The sequence below is a fragment of the Malaclemys terrapin genome, chromosome 18 (genome assembly GCF_027887155.1).
Source record: "Malaclemys terrapin pileata isolate rMalTer1 chromosome 18, rMalTer1.hap1, whole genome shotgun sequence".
Lineage (NCBI taxonomy): Eukaryota > Metazoa > Chordata > Testudines > Emydidae > Malaclemys > Malaclemys terrapin.
In genome coordinates this window covers 5,505,345-5,529,636 of record NC_071522.1, presented here as the reverse complement: position 1 = coordinate 5,529,636, position 24,292 = coordinate 5,505,345, and the positions used below count along the sequence as shown (strand labels likewise).

General features: G+C 38.4%; 1 protein-coding gene across 1 annotated transcript; it reads right to left on the bottom strand.

The window, feature by feature from the left end:
- Positions 1–3,439: 3,439 nt before the first annotated feature.
- RPS6KB1 (ribosomal protein S6 kinase B1) lies at positions 3,440–24,146 on the bottom strand. Its single transcript, XM_054008345.1, has 15 exons — positions 23,944–24,146; positions 20,236–20,285; positions 18,760–18,880; positions 18,364–18,432; positions 17,787–17,934; positions 17,234–17,291; positions 16,125–16,225; positions 14,740–14,830; positions 14,443–14,533; positions 13,693–13,800; positions 12,665–12,727; positions 10,808–10,885; positions 9,027–9,134; positions 7,435–7,547; positions 3,440–6,866 (listed from the first exon to the last, which is right to left on the bottom strand). The coding sequence occupies exons 1-15, from the start codon at positions 24,013–24,015 to the stop codon at positions 6,629–6,631; spliced, it is 1,509 nt and encodes a 502-aa protein (XP_053864320.1). The 5' UTR covers positions 24,016–24,146; the 3' UTR covers positions 3,440–6,628.
- Positions 24,147–24,292: the final 146 nt, after the last annotated feature.

Below are 24,292 nucleotides of genomic sequence, written 5' to 3'. Positions count from 1 at the left end.
TTTTTGGGGTGCTTCAGAATTAAGTTGGTTAGTTTTATCTGTGCAAACTTATTTAAGAAGCTAAGGTTGCAAAAGTGGCAATGGGTCTAATTTAGCCTATGCAACCTTTTATTGGAGGAAAGACTACTGCAAGGGTGTATGCGTGGCAGTTAATCAAAACTAAGTACAGTTGATACAGCAAGCACACACGAATATTGTCAGAGTAGAACCATAGCAAGCAGCTGCTTGCTGATGAAAAAATAATTGCTTAGTCAAGATTTGGTGGGAGATATCACTTGAACTGTAAGTTGCTTACTAGAACAAATGCTAAGTGGTAATTTGTTGAACCACATGGAAAGTTTTACAATAAGTGTTCACTTCCTCTCTTAGTTCCCAGCCACCCCCCAGCTCAAGTTCTGGCATACAGGCAAGGAGCTGCATAACAATGATGTTTCTCTATCCACCTCCTATTTTGTTCTAGTGAACCACAGTACACACTACTTGCAGTTTAGGCTAGGTATACAGATAGCAGCACAGAGTGCCTACTGGTAGACACTTACAATGAGTTATTCACACTCCTGTCTGAAGGTACCATTAAGAATTAAACCTAGATCCTTAATGAGGACAGAGGGAAAAGTGGCGTTTTAGAGACAGTGCCAAAATATTTTTTAAACACCATTCTTCACTCAGTTCACATTGTTTCTTGCTGGCTTCCCTCAGTCCCATTGTGTTTAACACTGCAGAGGAGGGAGGGATAGCTCAGAGGTTTGAGCATTGGCCTGCTAATCCCAGGGTTGTGAGTTCAATCCTTGAGGGGGCCACTTTGGGATCGGGGGCAAAAATCAGTACTTGGTCCTGCTAGTAAAGGCAGGGTCCTGGACTCAATGACTCAATGTCCCTTCCAGTTCTATTTGATATGGTTTGAAAAGATTTTAACCAAATCTTTTTTTGGGAGTGAACTACTTTTTCACCTGTTCATGGAGAACACAATGGGAGAATAATTTGGAAGCTACCATTTCTAATTAGAATCTTGTATTCTGAATAGTTGCAGGTGCTACCATAAGATAAAAAGAACAGGTTCTCCAAAGCAAGTGGTTTCACAATAGCAGAGTCCCATAAAGACTAACTGAAAACAGGTGCATTTCATGTGGGGCCACGAAACGGCAACTTCTATTTGTTGATGCTGTAGAATATGAATTGTGGTGAACTAGCCCAGATAGTCATTCAGCTAGGCAGGGTACATACAGACTGCTTACATTGTCCCTCAGCAGTCTGTTCACATTCACACAAAGGGTATCAGCCAACATGGAATAATTTAAACCTTTTGGGGGAAGACCACCCATCAAATAGCATTTTAAAGAAATTGGAATCAATAAGATTCAACGAGTGTGTGCATATCTAAATCACACTGCTTTGAGATTTACCCACAGGGAGGTTGGGAGCGATGACACTAAGAGAATGGACTTCTTGTTAATCAAGTCAAGCACAAAAGTATGTTTTTGGAAAGTTTAGTAAGGGAAAGTTAAGTACTGTAGGCAACAGCATTTAAAAAAAAGGTTTTCAACAAGATAAATGCTTCAAGAAATTAATAAAATTCAGTGAAGAGGAGTTTGTTACATCACAGCATATATAACCCATAAACACGTTAATACATAAGAACCAGAAAGTGAAACCTTCCTGCCTGGTTTATTTGTAAATAAAAGTAGACAAATTATATTTTAAAATATTTAAGATATTAGACATTTGGTTAAGGAAATTTAACAAGTTTACCTGATAATGTCCTCTGACCCAGAGATCACTTAGGAATTTTCCTGTAAGGCAACCAATGGACTATGCTCAACTTGAATTGGAAAAAAAAAAAAGATGGCATGGCTATCTTGGCTGCCAACTCATCTCTAGCTTGGTCCTTTGGTGTTCACACAACACAGGAAGAGGACACGTCAGACAGTAGGTTCCAGAAACTCTATACCACCCCTCCCTGGGGTTCTCTTATTTGGGGAGAACTGACTGAAGTTATCCAAACCCAGTAATCTTAACAAGTTGTTTGCAAAAAACAAATAAGGAACTAAAACAAAAGCTTGACACTTCTCAGATGTGAGAATGCATTTCAGCTTAGATGTAGAAGAAAAAAGTGAGTAATTTACATAACTTGCAAAAAGAACAGGAGTACTTGTGGCACCTTAGAGACTAACAAATTTATTAGAGCATAAGCTTTCGTGGACTACAGCCCACTTCTTCGGATGCATATAAAGTGGAATGCATCCGAAGAAGTGGGCTGTAGTCCACAAAAGCTTATGCTCTAATAAATTTGTTAGTCTCTAAGGTGCCACAAGTACTCCTGTTCTTTTTGCAGATACAGACTAACACGGCTGCTACTCTGAAACCTTACATAACTTGAATGCCATCCTTCCTCTCGGTCTGCCTGTCAACATCATGCTCCTATCTAGGGAGAGAAGCATCTCCCTTCCCTATCAACCCCCAAACCACTGCCTTCAGCTACACATACATAGAGAGATCCATGTCTCACCCTGCAGGAGGCAGACCACTGACGAGTGGATAACTAATGGCAATTCACAGCCACCTTTCAAAGGCTTAACGACCTAGCTGAGGTACCACACTTCATAAACCACATTACTTGGTTGTATCTAGCTTTAGTCGGGCCACTTCTTAAAACTCGCTAAGGTTTTCCTCCATTTCATGAAGTATAAATTATGGATGAAGGTCCAAACTGTCAAACTTCGGGGTTACCCTATTTAAGAGAAGAAAAAAAATAAGTCACTTCTTCTAGCATATGTTCATTCAAATTTGCATTTAATTGCTATTTACATCCATTCAGAAATCAAGTATATTTTATTACAGTAAACTAAATACAAAATGAAAAGCAGAACGGGGATTACCCTCATACCACTCCTAATAAGGCAGCTGAAGAGTTTTACAGATAGATACAAAGTCAATTTGATATGGCAGAAAAGAACAGTTTGTAAAAATACACAACGAACCACATACCCTCAGCCCCCAAGAATCTACACATGCAGCATAGAAATGTCTTATTTCCTTGAGACAATACTTGTGCTGTTCATGATAAGGACAGACTCTTGATTAACAGGAATTGCCCACCCCCACCCCCCAGTAGATTAAGTGTAGCAGTACCTGGAACAATGGAACACACAGTATCTTGCTTTGTGAACACAGATTACTTGAGACTATTGCTGTAGAGACGGGGCAACAAATGCTTGGTTTTTTTGATATTAAAGAGTTGCAGTCTCCCTCTTGATCTGAATATGCACTCTTCCATGAATGTTAACAGACCAGCAGTTACTCATTTATTAAGGAGACAAACCCAAGAAAGCCAATATCTCTAGAATTAGAGTGGACACAAACATTAATGTCTGTTCTCCAGAAATTTAGCTTTTCTTATAGGAATACACACTTTAATTAAAAAAAAAAAAAAAAAAGGATATTCAAGAGAATAGGTGACGCATTTTTATCTTTTATTACCAGCTAATACCAGGATGACATTCAAATGTCAGATGGCACAATTAAGACAGTCTCGGTAGGAATTATTCAGCATTCCCAAAATTACAAAATTCAGTACATTAATGGAATCAAATGTATGTATGTATCACTCCTTCTATAGAGAAAGTGTTCCACATCAAATGGGAAAGAAAAAAATGCTGGTAACACAGCCAACCTATAAGTCTTTATAGTTTCTAGAATGAACTGCAGAACAAAATAGCCCTCTAATTTAACATCTAGTAAAAAAAACTGAAACTGGTTCAAGTTTAAGATTTAATACTTTTACATGGTTACCCACAGCAGATATTACCTCAGTTTTACTATATTTTTGTAATGCTACAAAAATCCTATAAAAGTCAAATGATAGCAAAATTTTCAGTGATTATAATTAAAAAAGCACAGCTTGTAAAAAATAAAAATAAGATTCTATACTCTAAAGAAAAATTTAAGACAATTTTTGAAATGAACAAAAAAGCACTTGTTAAGCTCTCCAATATTCAATGCACTCTGTATACTAGCATTTGTCTGAAGTAGCTATACAGGAGTTAGAACTCCACTCCCCTTAAAAGTTCATGACTATTAATATTGACACTAATATATATATATAAAGAAGATCTATGTCTGATATTTTTACAAATAAATACAGGATAAACCATATTGCATAGTGTGTGCTTGCTGTCTGAGTCACACTCCAAAAGTTTCACAGTTATGGTAGGGTATTAGACTCATGTCTAGGCGATGAAACATTTTTAATAGTACATGAAATTTACTTTTAAAATAATAAACTGGATATGTAATTAAGCAATGAACTTTGACAAAACAACTCTTGCCATTCTTGCCAGCCACACTAATCAATTCTATTGGATGACTATATCCAGCCAGCCTCAGCACAATTGTTACTTGTAAACAGGAGCAAGAGATAATTGTTTGGCTTTTAAAAAAAAAATCATTGTATTTTGGTCTTTCATATCACTTCTGCTATATTTAGTAAACATGTTTGGAAACCTCTATAACAAGTGGCACAAAGCAGATACTGCTTGAAGTGATGCCTGTTGCAAATGTGCTTTATATATGAGTGCGAGGGTTATGATCTCAGTTCCATAACATGTCACCAATGGCCCCGTAAAAGAATGAAAAATGGCACTCTTCTTCCAGTACAATTTTTGTGCCGACAGTGCTGGCAAACTCGTGGAGCTCTATTGTTACCATAACTTGATTTTCCTTATAAAAATGAAAAACAGACCACCACAAAAAGCTCCTCAGAAAGAAAACTGCTAATAGTAATTTTGCTAATCACAAGAAAATTAAAAAGTCAAGTACTGATACTCGCATTTTATAGGGGGATTAATAAGATTTCATTCAACCCTACTGACTTGCAAGTTGTAGAAGGTGGTGCCTCTCTGACTGGATTCAACGTGCTTATGAGAGTTTTATGGCTTGGATCCTATGGCTCAAGAAGATTCACTATACACAGAGCAAGCAGAATTTATAAAGAGATCGCTACTGTTACGAAACACCAGAAGTAGACTTTGCAGTCAGACTGAAGATAATGCAACATGAGGCAAGCGAAAAGTGACAGGATTTGTATGCAGTTGCATGATCATTTACACACGCACGCACACATCATACACGCACTCTAACTAGGGTAAAGCTCTGCAGATATTAACCCTTTCACCAGCTATGTTCATGGAAATGCTTTCTTTAAGGCAGGAAGTATTTAAGTAAGGTACAGTTACCTTTATTTTATTCTTTGTACCTGTAAATCATTTGTACAGATTTAATGACAATTTCAAGAACATAAATAGTATCTTTAGAACATGTTTCCTAAATTAAGTTGCTAAAGTTCTGACCCACTGTGGAAGACATTCATTGAAAGGCCAATACTTTTCTCGCTCTCTCTCTCTTTTTTTTTTTTTTTTTTTTTTAAATACAATCAGAAAACTTTTTGCCCCAGCACAGGGGAAAAGTTACTTTAATTTTTGTGGAAATGTGAGACAAAAACCATACAAAAATCCCTCTAATTCTTACCCATTAGTTGAAAAGCTTTTATTCACTTATGACTTGTTGAACTTGTAGATGTTCACTGTGGCAATGCATTCCCTGACCCTTGCCGTCTGATGGATTTTATCCTGACCTGTTTAGATGGATAAGAATCTGAACATGTTCAGCTGTCTTGAACCAAATGACTGGCATACAAATGAAAGGCAATTTTTTCCAGTGAAATGTCTGCCAAAGACAATGGTGAAATATGCAGGACATGTGTGCAGCCCATGGCTTCCAGTTAAGCCTAGAACATAGCAGCATTGCCATTTGATTAGGATTGGTTTTTTTAGCAATACAGATGATATAGATATTTTAGCTGGGTAAGCAAATAAGACAATTCTCTCCCTCCTCTTACCCCCAACAGCCATGTAAGTAATTAACAATGATTCCTTTACCAATGTACTGTTTCACCAGGAGAAGAAAAAGAACTAAGTGAGTCAACCTTTTCTTCACACCAACAAATAATTGTTTTAAATTTTGGGATACTTTCCATAATGAGCTGAATCAAAAAATCTATTTGAAAAATATATATTTATATAAAAAAAATTCATTAAGTTGTTTGCACGTGAAACATCAATTGTTAAGTTTATCTTTCATCTTTGATTCCACACCATTGTAGGAAACAGCTGGACCAAGCTTGCATGCTAATTAATCCTCAGACGCAAGAATTATAGGCATTTCACACTCTGCCTAGTGAAAGGGCTAACCCTTCTTGACACAATCATGACTAGACAGTGATTCTGGAGCAACATCCTACCCTTAATACTGTCAGTTTCAAGCTATCAACCTGAAAAATCCTTGATAAGGCGAGATGATGTCACTGGGAATCAGTTAGCTGACGTGCCTAGAGTTCTGCAATACCATTTTGCTTAAGTTTTTTTATGCACCATTGATTAATAGAAAAAAATCCATTTGTTTGTTTTTCTTTTCTTTCCAAGTCGTTCTGTGCAATGACTCTGATACTGTCACTTTTAAAAAGTAAACCATATGAGCCCTCACATTTCAACTGGCAGGGGGCTTATGTCCATCATTCTTTGTTTTTCCACCTTTATAGGTTTAAAAAAAAAAAAAAAAAAAAAAGGTTGTGTTGTCATAGATTCATGCGCAAGTGCTCTGGCCGTTTGGAAATCATGGGAAAGGCTTGTTTTTTATATGGCCCAGAGTTTGGTTGTCGTATTGGAAGTGGTGCTGAGGCCTCGCCACAAACTGTCACATCCATTTGTTCTATTCCACTTGGCTCCGCTGGATATTCCACAGGTGTCTGCGTATTTGGTGCACTGGCTGAAGCACCTCTTCCCCAGAAATCCCCAGGGGAGAACTTTACAGGGCTTTAAGACAAAAAATATAAAACACTTAGCATTCAGGATACATGCGATGCTAAGACATTTCCTTCACACTGCAAGAATTGGAGCATAAATGCCTGTTCATGAAGCGTTTATTAGTTTTTGCTTCCCCTTCCCTGGTTTGAGAGAAGCATGTATCTGGGCTAGTTCCTACCAAAACTCACTATAAACTAGACACACTGACACTAGACTTTTCTCATTTGGCATTCACCAAGAAACATGCTTGTAGGTATGTGGAAGAAGGGAGATTTTGCGCTACTCTCATCATGAGCAGCGCAGGAACATATAGAGGATCCAGCAGCAGTTTTAGAGGATGGTGTATTGAAGTCACCAGAATGGCAGGATGTACCAATAATGTGTATCAGGCAGATCAGTGTTTCCCGTGCTGCCAAACATAAGCTTGCCTGCAGGGAAGCTGCTTGTTAAATGTGCAGAAAGCATGTTGTGTTCAAAAATAAGCACCCTAGCTCTTTCAAAAAGGTAATATTCTTAATGTTTTTATAGGAGATCATTTACAATTGATCACTGAAGAGTAAATTGTTAAAAAAAATACCTGACTGGTGTCCTTGGACTGCCAATGAATCTGCGAGGTGATCGAATTTTTGGTTCAAAAGAAAACTTCTCTTTTACGCTTTCAAGTACGGATGGAGCCACATACGTAAAACCCTGAAAGACAGGAATAATTTCATTGTGATTGGTAAGAAAGGTTTATTTATGACCATGGAATCACAGAAATGTAAGGCCGGAAGGAACCTCAAGAAGTCTGCTAGTCCAGCCCTCTGCAGTGAGGTAGGCCAAGTACACACAGACCATCCTTGACAGGTGTTTCTCCAACCTCTTCTTAAAAACCTCCAATGATGGGGATTTCACAACCTCCCTTGGAATCTTATTCCAAGGCTTAACTATCCTTCTAGCTAGAAAAATTTTCCTAACCCAGACATCCTAACCTAAGTGTCTTTTGCTGTAGATTAAGAACATAGACATGAAGAACAACTGATCACTATCCTCTTTGTAACAGCTCTTGACATATTTGAAGTCTTATGTTTCCCCTCAGTCTTCTTTTCTGAAGACCCAATGTGGCCAGTTTCAACCTTGCCTCACAGGTCAGGTTTTCTAAACCTTTTATCATTTTTGTTACTCTCTTCCAGACTCGCTCCAATTTGTCCACATCTTTCTTAAAGTGTGGCACCCAGATCTGGACACAGTACTCCACCTGAGGCCTTGCCAGTGCTGAGCAGACTGGGATAATTACCTCCAGAGACTTACATAAAACACTTCTGTTAATATACACCAGAATACTATTAGCCTTTTTCAGAACATCACCACACTGAATCATACTGAATTTGCAATCCACTAGAACCCCCAGATCTTTTCCAGAAGTAATTCTGTCTAGCCAGTTATTCCCCACTTTGTAACTGTGCATTTGATTTTTCCTTCCTAAGTGTAATACTTTGGACTTGTCTTTACTGAATTTCAACTTGCTGAATTCAGACCAATTCTCCAATTTGTCAAGGTCATTTTGAATTCTAATCCTGTCCTCTAAAGTGATAGCAGAATGACCTAAGGAATGGCTGGTACTACGACTCCTTAATTCCTTAGGTGGGGAATGCAAGTGTAATCCCCCTCCACGGATATAGGCAGCGTGCTTGGGGAGCCAGACATTGCTGTTCAGATTATAGATCCAAATAAGCAATGCTTAAAGACAATGTAATTTTGATCTACATTGTAACCACTTTGGACATGGTTCTCTCTGCATTCCTACTGAAGTAATAAGCAATTTCGCTCCTACTGCAATTTAGAATTAGTGTCCATTTTACTACAAAATGTTAACAAGATTCCCTTTTTAAAATCTAGAATCTTATCGTCCTGTGTAAAAATGAGGCTGTAACCCAGCCTAAGTAAATATCAAATGTTACAAGGCAAAATGGCCAAAAAGAAGCTACCCTTCTGCAAGGAGTAATATATTTAAAATTTTGATGTATTAGAACTTGTCTGACACAAATAGTTGTCACTCTTATAAGTGGTAAGATTCAACCTTTTCTTTCCAGAGATGGAAGGAATTCACCTGAAATGTGCTATACTATTTCCAAACAAGAACACAATGTCTCTCTCCAAAGTCAACACACAGATCCCTGGCTCACTTACCAGGAAGACCCGGTTGGCACTTTCACTGAGAGTTGAGTCATCTGGGCTATCAACAGGTGTCTGACGTGTAAACTTTGAATCAAACTGGCTCACATCCTCTTCGGATTGCTTTGCAAAAACAAAATGATTAAGGGTTTATAATACAGATATCAACCAAATGGCTTAGCGGTGATCAGTGAAGCCTCTGGATGGAGTTCATCCCATAGGTTTTTGGCAAAGCTCTGCTGTAGTAAAACCTTGGAGAGGAGTCGGAATCCTGCCGTTGCCAGTGGGAGGTCACTATGGGCACTGACACTGAGAAATAAAGGCAAGGGGGAGGGGCAAGAATTATGGATCAAAAAGGAACACAAAATTAAAAAGATGCCTTTAAAATAATCTCAAATTACAACAGAAACAAATGCCAGTTTCTTGTGAGAGCTAAACACTGGGTCACTCCCAGTATGGAAGTTACACCAGTTAGTCTACTGGAATTTCACACACTAAATAATCCAGCACATTTTCATAGAAGCAAAAATGCTTGTCTTGCTAAGCACAGAAAGCATTAATTGAAAAAACGACTACCAAGTAACTGTCTATTGTTCAGCTGAGGAATTGAACAGATTTTTCCAATGGCAGTTCTCCCAATTTATGTCTTCTCACAGATCCCTGAATGATTGTTGAAAAATTTAGTTTCACAATTGTACAGAGATCTTGCCTTACTTTAACAATCTGGTTAGTATAACTGATTAGCAAACTGCAGAATTTGCTGAAATTATAAGATGCAAGTTCAGTCATCTTGTACAGGTGACATTTTCATAAATATGAGCCTTTTTTTGAACTGCAGTCCAATAGATTAGGGGCTTGGGCCTTATTAACAATATTGCCATATTAAGATTAAAGTTAAATGATGCTTATAAAACTATGTGCAAGATAAATATTAGTGAAGTAACACTCAAGATGTTGAATAAAGTGACTTGATTCACATTTTACTGAGTGACTATTTAAAATTTTACTTTCAGTCAAGTATTGGCTGCATGTTTGATGCTTAGAAACAAATTCAGAAGTAAGAATTGGACCTCTGAGTCTATATAGCCAGAAGGTTACAAATAAGAGGATGTAAAATTGAAACGGAACTGTTCCACTTCTTTCACACTCTGGGATTAATGGAAAATAATCAGTAAAACTAAGAATGAAGAGTCTACACTGGCTCTGTACAGTAACTCCTCACTTAACATCCTCCCGCTTAACGTTGTTTCAAAGTTACATCGCTGCTCAATTAGGGAACATGCTCGTTTGAAGTTGTGCAGTGCTCCCTTATAACGTCGTTTCGCTGCCTGCTCTGTCCACTGCTTGTAAGAGTCTGTGGAAGGGCAGCGACTTTACAAGGGAGCATTGCAGAAGTTCCTCTTCTCCACCTCCCTCCCAGCGCTTCCCCCGTCCTTAGGACTTTCTGGGAGGGGAAGTGCTGCCTCTCAAGGAAGGAGCTGGGATGCAGCTGCTCCAGAGAGGAGGTGGAGTGGGGGTGGGAAGAGGTGGGCCTGGAGTGGAGTGGGGACAGGAGTACCAGAGACTGAAGTTGTTTCAATTAAGTGTGCAGCTTTTACAGTACTATGAGCAGATGTTCTCAAACTGTAATATATGGGTCAGTTTATCAGAGTATAAATCCATTATAACTGAGTAGTTACAAAGGTAGCATGACAAGTACTTTTGAATTTTAGATCCAATATGGTAAGTCAAAGTTTGAGAACTGCTGCTAAAAGGCATACAAGGAACAAACAATTTACTGTATTCCCGGTACGTACCAATAATGGTTTAAAGGGGGGTTCCACCTTCCGAGCTAGCAGCTCTTCCCAGTTAATGTGTCTGAAGAAAGGGTGAGCCTAAGAAAATTCACAAGAATGAAAAAAGTATAATTGGTCTTCCTGGCAGAAATTAAGAATGGATATTTGTTGACCTTGTAGATAGGAAAATGAACTATATTTTCTAATGTTCATAAAGCAAGCTAAGATGAGAATATCTGAGGAATAAGAAGCTAGGTCTCTTCAGACCTCAACTTTGGGCTCCTTTCCTTCTAAAACTGTAAGTACTTCAAGTGCAGCATCTATTATTTGTCCTACAGTGCTCTATTAGAATAGTCATGAATTGCTTAAAACTGTCATTGAAAAATTCTTAAATATAAACTTACAGTAAAATGTGTGATTGTATCAGGATTTCCTCATGAGACTGTCTCAACCTAGCAAAATAGTTCTAAATTCACAGTTCTTCATTATGTACATTTGTCACTAGCAGTGAAATAGTGGATTAAAAGAAAATGACTGGGAATTTCATTTGCCTACACATCAAATCTGATGTCATTCTATTGACTGAAAATGTATGAGATGCAGTAATACCACGGTCACTCGATTGGTTATGATTTCAATGTGATAGTACATATTAGCTTCTTAGGGATATTACATGCCAAATGTATTTAACTTCATAGATGCAAAAATCTACTACCACAACCAAAGACTGGTCTGTATGTATGGCAGATGTATTGGCTTTTTAGAAAGTGACATTTTCTAAATAAAGTCAAGTATCAAAGGGGTAGCCAGGTTTGTCGCTGTCTACAGATCCGACTAAGAGTCCTGTGGCACCTTATAGACTAACAGACCTATTGGAGCATAAGCTTTCGTGGGTGAATATCCGACGAAGTGGGTATTCACCCACGAAAGGTTATGCTCCAATATGTCTGTAGTCTTTAAGGTGCCACAGGACTCTTTGTTGCTTTCTAAATAGAGAAATTTGGGGAAATTTGCCATCCTTTAGAACATAAGGATGACTGACGATTTGTGAGAGCTTCTCAGTACCTGACATCTTATCTTCTACTATAACTTGCTGGGAATGGTGAAATATTGCTATTCTGCACATTATGCCTATTGTCACTTTAATGAGCAAAACAAAAGCCTACATATGCATAATTCTTTTAGTTTCTGATCTGATAAAGTTACAGAAGAAATTAACTCCATATTATGAATCTAGGTGATGTGCCACGCATATCTACATCTCTTGAAAATATTTCAGATGAATTTCTAATAGCAATGTCATAAAAACTGACAATTAACCATAGAACTATTAAAATATGGAATGATCTGAGTTGTACAGGAGATGTTTAAATATAGCCACAAAACCCAACCTGTGTAGGCCTGGGACAAGCTTTAAATAATTTTGTAGTAGATGAAATAATTGAGTTACATCTGTTCCACATTAGGAGTGCAAAATGTAACATCTTTCCTGAAAGACTCTCAACCCCAAATGCCTGTGTCGGTTATTCACCAACCCACTAGAGTACCACAATGTATCAATTTGTTCACTGAGTAACTGATAAAGAAAGGGGGACATGTAGGAAAGCGAAAAAAAATTGAGGGGGAGGAGAGCAATTAAATCCTCAGGACCCCATCCTTCACCCCACTAACTGTTTCCTTGAGCCCTTTATTACTTAGATATCTATCTAACCCTTCCTTAAATTCCTCAGAGGAAACATTTGACTCTTTGTCTAAATCCCTGCCTCTGCTCTCACTGTGCTTCAGAGAATGACATATTCTACCATGTCTATTCTTCTTGGACTATCCTTGAATCTTGATTCTCAACAAGATAATCAAGAGAAATTAAACAAGATCAACCTGAACTTCTCCAGCATCTCCAGAACCAGCTCCTAGACGTGAGGCAGCATTTCTTTTTAGCAGCTTAGAGGAGAAAAACACCAAAGAAATAATTTATTGAAATGGTTAAACAATGTTTGAAGAGTATTTCTACTAAAAATCATTAATAGAAACACTTTACATCTGTGTTAAATATTATTTGAACTAACCACATAATAGTTACTGTACAATTAAATTAAAATTTTAATATCTTCCATTATTGTATCTGTGCTGTTGTAGACATGCTGGTCCCAGAATACTAGAGACAAGGTGGTTAAGATAATCTCTCTTATTGGACCACTTCTGTTGGAGAGAGAGATGCTTTTGAGTTTACACAGAAGAAGAGCTCTGTGTAAGCTCGAAAGCTTGTCTCTCTCTCCAACAAAAGTTGGTCCAAAAAAAGACATTATCTCACCCACATTGTTTCTGTTAACAATCTTAAGGCAGTTCTCAGAACAAACAACTTTAGAATTTTTTTCAGAGTAGCAGCCGTGTTAGTCTGTATCCGCAAAAAGAAGAACAGGAGTACTTGTGGCACCTTAGAGACTAACAAATTTATTAAAAAGAACAGGAGTACTTGTGGCACCTTAGAGACTAACAAATTTATTAGAGCATAAGCTTTCGTGGACTACAGCCCACTTCTTCGGATGCATCCAAAGAAGTGGGCTGTAGTCCACGAAAGCTTATGCTCTAATAAATTTGTTAGTCTCTAAGGTGCCACAAGTACTCCTGTTCTTCTTTTTGCGGATACAGACTAACACGGCTGCTACTCTGAAACCTAACAAATTTATTAGAGCATAAGCTTTCGTGGACTACAGCCCACTTCTTCACAAAGCATTATTTTCTGCCTCATGCAACTTGAAGACTGAACTGAGCTCCATTAAAAGATTAAGTTGATTGAAATATAGTAGCACTAGGATTCACCTGGGAAAAAGCAGTGCAGCAATATTGATCAGTATGTTTCTAATATCTGCATATACATATAGGTTTAACATTAATTAAAACTTTACCTTTTTAAGCAGATCTCTGGCTTCTTGCGTGAGGTAGGGAGGCAAGTTGAGTTTACATTTGAGAATCTTGTCAATGGTTTTCTTTCGATTCTCCCCAGTGAACGGGGGCTGAAAAACATCATTGCAGTGTGAAGAAAACCATGTGAAAAACCCTAGCACAGTCGTTCTCTAACTTCATTGCACTGCAACCCTGCTCCTGACAAAAAAAACCACCACGTGACCCCACTGCCCAGTGTTACTCCAGAATAGTTAATATTTTAAATAAAAAATGCATTACAAGCAGGGCAATTGCATGGGGCCCCATGCCATAGGGGGCCTGTGAAACTAATTTGCTTTGGCTTCAGCCCTGCACAGCGGGATTCAGGCTTCAGCTTTCTGCCCTTGGCCCCTCAGAGTCTAATGCCGGCCCTGCCTAGGCGACCCCATTGAAATGAACTTGTGACCCACAGTAACTAACAAATACCTGTTTAGCTCCCTTCATTTGCATATATGGAACAGGGCTAGTTTCAGCCACTTGTGAAACAGGGTTATAATTGCTTCAAATGTGACTTCAAAATATTTGCTTGGGCTATTACAGAACAGCCCAAGACCATGGTTAAAAAGGTTTAGCCATTTTTTTAGTTAGGTTTCTTACCAGCATCTGATATAAGTACATACATATCTATCTATGCCTACACCTGAATGATCCAATGAACTTCAGTAATTAGTGATGTAGAATAAAATGTATGCAGTTTTTAACTGTGCACCTACTGCTCCAGTCAGCATGTCATACATCAATGCCCCCAAACTCCACCAGTCCACAGCACGATTATGCCCACTTCTCATCAAGATTTCAGGGGCCCTAGAATGAGAAAAATTAGAAATATTAAAGTATTTTATTAAATACTCAATTACGGCTCAAGTTTCAAGTTTTTAAACATAATCCACATTTATAATCTGAAAGTTCCATAAATAACTGGACATATTGAACCATCAGTTAAAAAAGGTAAAATTTAGCCATTACCCCCAGACCAGAGTAATACTTTTCTGTTTCATCATGCAGCTCACATGTATTCTATTGTTCCACAGAAAGTGTGTGTGACTGTTCCATCATGAATAGATTCTTTACATAGTCCGAAGTCTGTTAGTTTTACATGACCTGAAAGAAATAAAAGAAAACATCTAATTCTAAAATCACTCCAAATTCTGAAATGGATTTACATGCAACTCAACATAAATGTAATTTATAAAATGGACAGTGCAAATATGTCTATTGTCTATAGTAACAAAACAGGACTCTTCCCAGTAGGCATCAGAGTCTTCTTCTATTGATCTGATAAGATTGAAAAATGACAGTCATTTAAAAAAAATCTTTGAACTGTAGTTAATGAAGATACAGGCTTATTTTTACATGAAAAAGGGTTGTCATTCAGTGGAGAGGAACAAAAACACAGCAAAGCCACCAAGAGAATCTCAAAGCCATGAAAAAAAATGGTTTCTTCATGTTCTGTTCTCATCACTTAGACCTGTAGAAACTCATAATAAACGAATTGTTCACATCTTATTGCAACCCTTCTACTAGTTAGGCACAAAGAAACAGATAGATCTAAGTAGCAGCCTCCTGACTGTTTTTATATGAGCTTATTCCCATTCATACAGAATCAAGTTGTTGATTATTTGCACAATGCAGTAAGTTTTTTTTATTAATCATATACAACTTTTTTACATATATGCAAACAATATATCTCTAAAAGACTGCACTGCTGCCGAGATGAAATCAAGTCACCTAATCTTATGCTTACTCCAGAATTTAGAAACCAAAATCAGTGTCACAATTCATTTCTAATTTATAACTTTCACTCTCCAGAACCACTATGCACTAGTAAACATTCACAGTCAGTGAACACCTTGCTTAAAAGTAGTCTTTTAGCTCTTTAATGCTAGGATTTGCTGGCACTAATCAATACTGCTGCAGGCATTAGTGCTCAATACACACAGAGCTTTGAACTTGCTTCTACGATCAAGTAAAGTGACAGGTTTTTTTTAATTGTTTCCTATTAAAAAGCTACATCATCAGTATTACCATAGTTATTTGTAAACATGAAAATTACAGCGCAGGTTTGAATTTAGATATCATGCATAGATGACTCAGCTGTATGAGAATATCCCACTAATGAATAGAACAGTCTTCAGTGGGTTTACTCTAAAAGTCTTTTGCCCCTTCCAGACCAATTTGTTCTGCCACTTCCAGTACTAAAGTGCTGTAACTTCTACAATGAACGCCATGCCATGACTAGAGGTTAGCAAATGGCAGCTACTTGTATGGGTGTATCAGGAAAAAAGAAGGATAACAGTAGTAACAGTTTTCTGAGGTAATTTTATATTATGCTGTGACCTGTGAGAAAGGATTTTGAGAGGATTATTGGCTACACAATTGTTTACTATATTTCCACCTTGACGATTAAGCATGATATTTTCCGGCTTCAGATCTCGATAGATGATTCCTTTTTGATGTAAGTGCCCCAAAGCCATTGAGATCTCTGCCAAGTAAAAGCTGAAACAAAAGGGATTTGATACAATTAAACTCATTCAACCACACAAAGCATCTTAAGCACTAAAACAATTATACTTGCTAGTACACAGCAATGATTCCTTGAAAGTATAGTTAGATGTGCATCACAGAATAAATTAGTAGAATAATTATGCTATTGAGGTTTATTTGCCAAAGGGCATAGGGACACAATGGAACAACAAAATTACACCATCAGCATTAGGTTAATTTGCTTAGTAGTTACTCTGTCTTGAATATTTTTGTTGCGATCTGAATTTGCTAGTCATTAAGTCTGGCTCTAAACTGATGCCCTGTTCTGGGAAGGAAGAGGAAAGCTCTGCATTGCAGTGCTCTCTGTAGCATACAGCTGCAATCCTATATATACATCTGAGCTGTTCCAAAACACTCTCAGCATATGTTGTGGGAAGATGGAGCAATCATCCCCTCTTGTGTGCTGCGTAAAGCCGAATCAAGAAAGTGCACTTCATTTACCTAGGTCAGGTGTGAAATGTAGCTACTGAAAAGGCTCTCTAAGAAGAATGATCATTTACACAGAAGTTCAGTTCTTTCTTCACATATGTGCTCAGAAAAAGTAGGATAAATACAGTAATTACACCACTTCTAAAAGTGAACTGCAGTCAACAGAAGCTACAAACTTTTACACAAGGTTTTGAACATTTCTTTCATGCAGAAGGTACCTAGAAATTCAGGTGTAGGCTGCCATTCCCCACCAACTCAAGTGCATCCCCTCTGCAAGCACACGCCTAAGTTCCAGTAGAATATAATGACAACCTTCAATAGGGTGGGCAGTGAACCTTCTCACAGACTGTAATGCCATTCCAACACTAGCTGGTCAGAGATTCAGCAGAGTAAGATATACGGAATAGCCACCACCTCCAAGAAAGACTCATTGAACTGCGTAGCTCACTAAACTAGATTATTAAAATACAGTTGTATGTTTCTCTCTTGAATTCTACTAAGCCACAAAAGTGCCAATTTTCTTTCACATACCAGGCTGTGTCTTCCATAAAAATTCCTTCTCGCTCTAACTGCATAAATAGTTCTCCTCCTACAAGGGGAAAATAAGATGTTAGAAGCAAGAATCCATATTTCTGCTACTGAAAATACATTTTTCATTTCTAATCATAATTAAAGAACTATACATTCCCTTATCAAAGGATAGATGATGGAATTATGCTCTGCAGAAGACTAACACAACCCTGAATTAAAAATGCGTGAAAAGTGGGTGAATATTCACTTAATACAGAAAGTATCAATTAGGAGTCAGAGGAGGACCCTGGAGACAGAATTCCTGGTATATGATAATTAGAAATTCCCCCTCCTTTACTTCCCTGTAAGATATTCTTAACATCAGTTTTGTTATGCAGTTTATATAAATTGAGTTATAGGTTTCACATTAATTATGAAAATGTGCAGAATAATTTAAGTCAACTATGAGTGCTTAGCTGGGATTTTATAAAGGGGAAAAATAAGAACTTTTCAGATTCTAGATTAAATAAGGGATTCTGAAAATCTCCTGTGTAGCAGAATTAAATATACTGACCACTGAGATACTCAAGGATGAGGTAGAGTTTTCCACCAGTCTGAAAGGCATAAATTAAATCTACAATGAAGGGATGCTTCACTTCCTCCAGGATATTACGCTCAGCTTTTGTGTGTGCTGTATCTTTTGCATTCCTTACAATCATTGCCTACAGAACAAAGAAAAATGACATGAGAGCAAAGAACATGGGATTCCTAAATGAGGCAGAATTCTACCTAGAGTTCTATTCCCAATTTACAGAAGTCTCCACATAATTGTCAGTCACAATAACACTGAGTCAGCAACATGATAAAAAAACTGCTTAGTTGTTCTTGCATTATTGTTAAATATGAAATCACACTTGTTTTTAAATTAATTAAAAACAGAGAGACCAATTGTCTAGAACCACACATCTCTAAAATGTGATAATACATATTTCAATTTTAAATGGACGTAAAGATTAATTTTAATACATTAATGACAAATGTTCAATCTTGGCACATTAGAACAATTATTATATAGTAATTACATTGCAAAGGGGACCAAAAAAAGACCCTTTTTTGGATTTGAAACTAGCCAAAAGTGAAGACCAAGTTACCTTTTTAAGAACTTTCATGGCAAAAATTTTTCCAATATTTGCTCCTGTTACTTTTCGTACTTGAAAAACCTATGGTACAAAAAGTAAATAAATTGCTTACAAGTCAGAGTGGCAGTTAGAATTCTAATATATACTTTAAATTCTTCTATTACCAACTGGTGATAAAGTTGTGCAACTGATCACAATCACTAAAGTCAATTTTGATCAAATGCATTGCCAATAAAAAAGAATGGTGATTTCATACTGGACACTGGTCTGCATCAGCTCATTGTTGCCTCTGGAAAGGCAGAATTTTTCTGGAAACACATAGGACATATAACAGGGAGCCAACAAGAAAATTCTTTCATTGCCTCCAGTGTAATGGATAATGGATTTTCCAAGATGAAGATTTTGTACCTTTCCATAACCACCTTTGCCAAGTACACGTAGTAACTCAAAGCATTCTGGTCGGATCTTTTCTGGACCTCTGTTTACACTAGTTTCCGAAATCTCAAATTTTTCACAATGTTCCACGCCACTGAATAAAGACAAAACAGTGTATTACAAAATTAACTCAAGTTAAAGAAAGAATAATCTTGCAAATTTCTCTGCAGAAAGCACATCATATTCACTGGCACAACTGACAGTGTGCTTAGGAGATGTCCAGAATTGTAACACCAGGAATTCTATTAATGTGTATGTATAGCGATGAGTGGCAGCTTGCATCATGCAGAAATTTGGAAAGTTCCTAGGATTCACAGAGTCATGCATTTCCTGAAATGACATTTTATAAAAGTGTACATGTTCTGACGACTGAAACAGGAACCTTTGGCAATTAAGTTAATTGACGAGCATTGCTGCAACCCTTAAAATAAAAATTAGGTTTATAAATTCCATTAAAAGTTACAGGACTCCCAGGTGTGATTTTTAGGGTCACATTTACACGATGAAAGTCTTACTACCTTGCAAAAATAGTAAGGTAAGCTAAAATATGGTTCAATCTTGCTAAAGTAGAGGATTAACCCAATACTTAATGATGTTTCTAAATTATGCTAAACCCTGCAAAGTATAAGTCAGTAACACAGTTTGGTCCTGTCTATGCTGACAAATTGAATTGTGTTTTAGCTGTGTCACTACCATGTTCTCACTGAGTCTTCCAATATGATGCATTTTCAGACTTAGCCCCTAAGCAATCAAGATAGTTTTAATGAGACTTAAGGGCAGCAATGTTTTCTAGAAGACTTGAAGTCAGAACTCCTGAATTCTATTCACCTATCTGCCACTGGTTTGCTATGTGAACTTGCAAACACCAGAACCTCTCAATCATTGTCAGAACCTTCTGTAAAATGGAGATAATATCTACCACTTCATGGGGGGCTGCAAGATTTCATACAGTGAAGTTGTTCAAACCAAAGTACGGTAGTTTTTAAACTTTTCCCCCCAGAAAAGTAATAAATCGATGTAGCCTATAATGGAGTTTATAATTAGTTTTTTAAAAACAATATTAGGCTTGACATATACTGGTTAGGAACGCATGTTATAGCACCTTCCAGGAAAAGCCATGTTTAAATGCGTATTCAGGAGCTTAAGGAGTCTAAAGTCCTCTGCAATCTCTTGATAAATTGGGTTTTATAAAAGGGCACTATATTAACAACATTTAATATATCAGAATGAGCCTGATTACAAATAGTATGCAAATAAAGTAAAAGTATAGGGACAAGTAAGATACAAAACGTAAGACACTGCAGATTGTTGCCAATTTCTCCATAGAATTCTTTTGTTACAAGATATAGCTATAAAACTTGAATTAATTTAATTAACTTTTCTATTAAATGCAAGAAAAACTATTTGTAGTTATGAATATTATAGAAATGTTTTCTAATAGGAACTTACATTTCATATTGGCCAACTCCTCCATGGTCCATGCTTTCACTTAACTGACCCTGGGATGGAGGGGGAGAAAGTTTAAAAAATTCACTACAATAACACCATAACTGTAAACAAAAACAGTGAGTACTAACAGTAAGCTTTGTTTAAAAAACAAAATCAGTCACGGTCTGACTGATTTAGCTCTAAAATTTGTTAAACTGGTTAAGAAGCCATATGCAATAAATTATCAGAAGGAAGCAATTTGTATTATAGGCTTTCACAAAACATTTACAGAGTTCTGCAGAAAAGTTGCAAAATTCCCAAGGATCCCACAACTACAGCAGGGGAACGCACTACTTTTTAGCTAACTGCAGTTATCTGATTATATTTGTACATGCAGCAATGAATCCAACTCCAGATAAATCTTGTAAAAATGCAGTGGCGTTTCAATTTTTATTTTTACACCTGCATTCATGTAAGAATTTGGTGAACAGGACTCATACATATAATGGCTATCCGGTACAAAGGTTTCCCCTAAAGAATCTGACTTATTGTGGAACCAGATGACTAAAGGAACCGGAAACAGATATAGTGAATTAACTGTGAAATTCTAAAGAATTAGGGAAAGGAAGCCACATAAAGGTCTGAAAGTTGCAGTTTTCATTTTTACGTTGTAAAATATTCAATAAGTAAAGCCCTATGTAATTCACGATATTGTGGATCCCGCAATATTAGGCTTCCACTGCAATTCTTATTTTAATTAGCTTACTTTGCACAGTCCACAATTTTGCATATATTTTGAGGTTTGCAACACACTTTTCCCCCCCATTAGTACAGTACTTTCCCCATTTATTCAAGCTGATAGTAGCGGGGCTCCTGTTGTCAGCCCTGTGCATTAATTACTGTAATATAGTTGCAGCAAAAAGTCTGGTTATCAAAAAAATTAGCAAGCATAACAAGACTTGAGTGTTTGTATTACACTAGCAAATTTTTCTTAAACAAATAGGTCTTCTCTGGCTTTTCCAAATTACCGCAAATAATAATGGTCCATTATTACTTTTCCATGCCTTGTCTGCAATTCAGCCGCAATTGTTTGACAATCATACCGTGATTCAAATTAGGAAAGCATGTTTGTTATACTGCCAACCACACTGGTCTTGTTCTGTAAACAGAGGCTTTCATTTTCCAAGTCTCATTTTCAACAGCATTACACTTTTTTTTTTTTAAATCTGTTTTTCATTCAAGAAGCCATGGGTCTTCCTTCTTGTCATCTCAGACAACCAAGCATTTGAAGACTAGTGGTATTCTAGCTGGACAGTCTCACTTTGGTTTGCATTTACTGTCATTTGACTTTCTTACAGATGAGAGAAATATTAAAGCTGCTGTTATATGCAATAAAACTCTGTGGCAACCAAGAACTGTGGCTTAATTGTAATCTCCCTAGTCAGAAGTAGTCTTGTGGCAACTTCATTTCCTAGGTTAGCCGTATCTGTAGGCACACCTGTAACAGCACTTGTTCTTGTTCCTGCCATCATAGTTTTTTGGAGTGAAAACTTTCCAGCTGCAGTATTCGTCTAATGTAGCTTCACATCCAGCTCACATTCAGTTTGATGATTTCAAACTCTCAGTTCAGAGATGTGTTTCTGTTCCTCAAAGTTACGCACTATGCCACCTGGAGGTAGCTTTCAGTAAAGCTCATGCTTTCCTGTTGATCCTCCACCCTCAAATTATTTGCTCGTGTTCTCCTCTTTGGTTCTATGTTTTGCTTTAAATATACTAAGTCTACAGTAACTCTACTCTTATTTATTGTTCAAAAGTCTTATTTTATTGCTTTTTTCCCCTTCTAGTGTTACTAATACTGAAAGTGAGAGTAGTCATGAACTGAATTTGATTGTCCCACTAGTTTGTTCATCCTGCCCGAGAGCCAAGTTTGCTTGTTAATGGGCATTAACTCTAACGGAAATTGTGCTGCAAATATTACCCACATTTATGGGAGAGTACAGTTATAACGGTTGATGAGTTAGGATTCTCTGACTCTCAGTCCTTAGGGTTGAACTTTTGGGAACTCTAGGACCGCAATTTGCTCATGGACCATCTGAGACTGTTGGCAGCCTTCAAGGTGTGATCTGAGGGACATTTTTAGCCAGGCATTTTGTTGGTTACTGATGTTACTCCCAGGGTCTTTTCTTTAAAGTTGGGAAATTATATTGGCTACAGTGAGCCAGCAAAATAATGTCTTTACTGTTTTTAAACTATTGACACTGCAGGAAATCAAATAAGCTGTGTAAAAATACTGTAAGCAATGGCTGGTTTCAGACTGTAATGGTACAACCCTAAAGACACAAGATCAAGAGCAACATCAGATTGGCAAGGTAATAGGAGCTTGAATTAAGGTGAGACGCTCAGTTTATTTTGGAGAGGCTGTAACATTCATCACTCTTCTGTACCTGGTATTCACTATAAACTTTTTACAGTTCAATGCCTGTGCACTTTAGTCAGGATTGACAATTCCCTGGAGAAAAGTAGTTTGGCCACAGCACTGATAAATACCATCTTAAACCCGGTTTAAACCAGAAATCTGGTAAAAACTAATTGCATCAGTGTCCAGCAAGTTCAGGAACAAATCTTGTCAAACTCTGGATACATCCATTCAAAAATGGATGTATGCTTCTAACTGCTTACGGCTTCAAACCTACAAATCTGCATTATTGCAGTTTTCATATAACCAAATGTTTCTGACTTTTATCCATACAATATTGAAAACTGAAATGAGTCATGACATGTATGACTTCCTTAAGAAAATACTGAACCACAATACAGACATTCAGATGTTCAGTGTTATAATTATATATTTACTACTGCAACCACCGCAGTTTTACTTTTTATTTGTAAAACTCTGAATTAATCTATGAATATACTGCCTTATATAACCATAATTTGAATCCCTAACAAACAATAAGTGTAATATGGTATGCATTAACAAAATAGTTTTTAAAGCAGAAAATGCCTTAAACTGGGACTAATTAGTTTTCCCCAGGGTAGTAAAAACCACCTCTGGTAAATACCATGCCATCTCTGACTTTAGAAAAAGAAATCATAGTTACTGAGTTACTTAAGATTTGATCCAATTCAAATTTATTATCTTTAGTACCAGATTGAGTCCTACGCTATGGGGAAGTTTTAGAACGACAAAGTCCAAGCACGGGACAGATATGCCCCCTGCTAGAAATGCCCCGCAGCAGCCGTATGCAGGTCTCAGCCGCCACCTCAAAAGCCAGGCGGGCGGGGAGGAAACCACCAAATATGAAGGGGGAAAGGAACGTGTGGCCTGAGTGGGGCACATCGGCGTTCAAACAAACCGCTACCCAAGCAGGACCTGCCTAGGGCTAAGGTCGGGGACGCGTCGCCCACCCCCAGAGCGGTGCCCCCCGCGATGGGGGGTGCAATTGCCACAGAAGCAGGCAGCAGCTCACCCAGCCGGGGCACCTCGCTCCCTCACCAGGCCGCCCCTCCTCTCCCGCTCGCTAGGCCGGCCCCCGTCAGCCTCCTCAGCGCATCGGGCCCCTCAGCGGAGCGGACCCGTCTCCAAGCCATCGCCCGACCGGGTGGGTCTCCCCCTCGGAGCCCAGGTCGGGCCGCTCACCGGACTGGGCCGGGCCCCCCCGCCCTACCCCTGGCGAGGCCCGCCCGCTCCCGCTCAGCCCCTCGCCGGCTCAGGCTCCCCCCGCTCACCCCCTCCTCCAACTCCTCGTCCGAACCCGCGTCTTCGGGCTGGTCCAGGTCAATGTCGAACACGCCCGCCATGGCCTGGATACGAGCAGCGCCTCCGCCGCCCCTTCCGCGCTGTGCTGAGTCCGCGGGGCCTGGGCCGCCTCATGGGCCCGCAGCCCCTAACGCCGCCACGGCCGCCATCGCCGGCTGCCAGGCTTCAGCGCGGCTGCGCCCCCGCCCTGACTCCGTCTACGGCGCAGGCGCACGACCCAACCCGGTGACCGCAAGGGACCACACTGAACATGCGCAGAACGCACCATGGCGTGCGACCTCAGTTGGGGCTCGAACTGAGCATGCGCAAAGCTCGCTC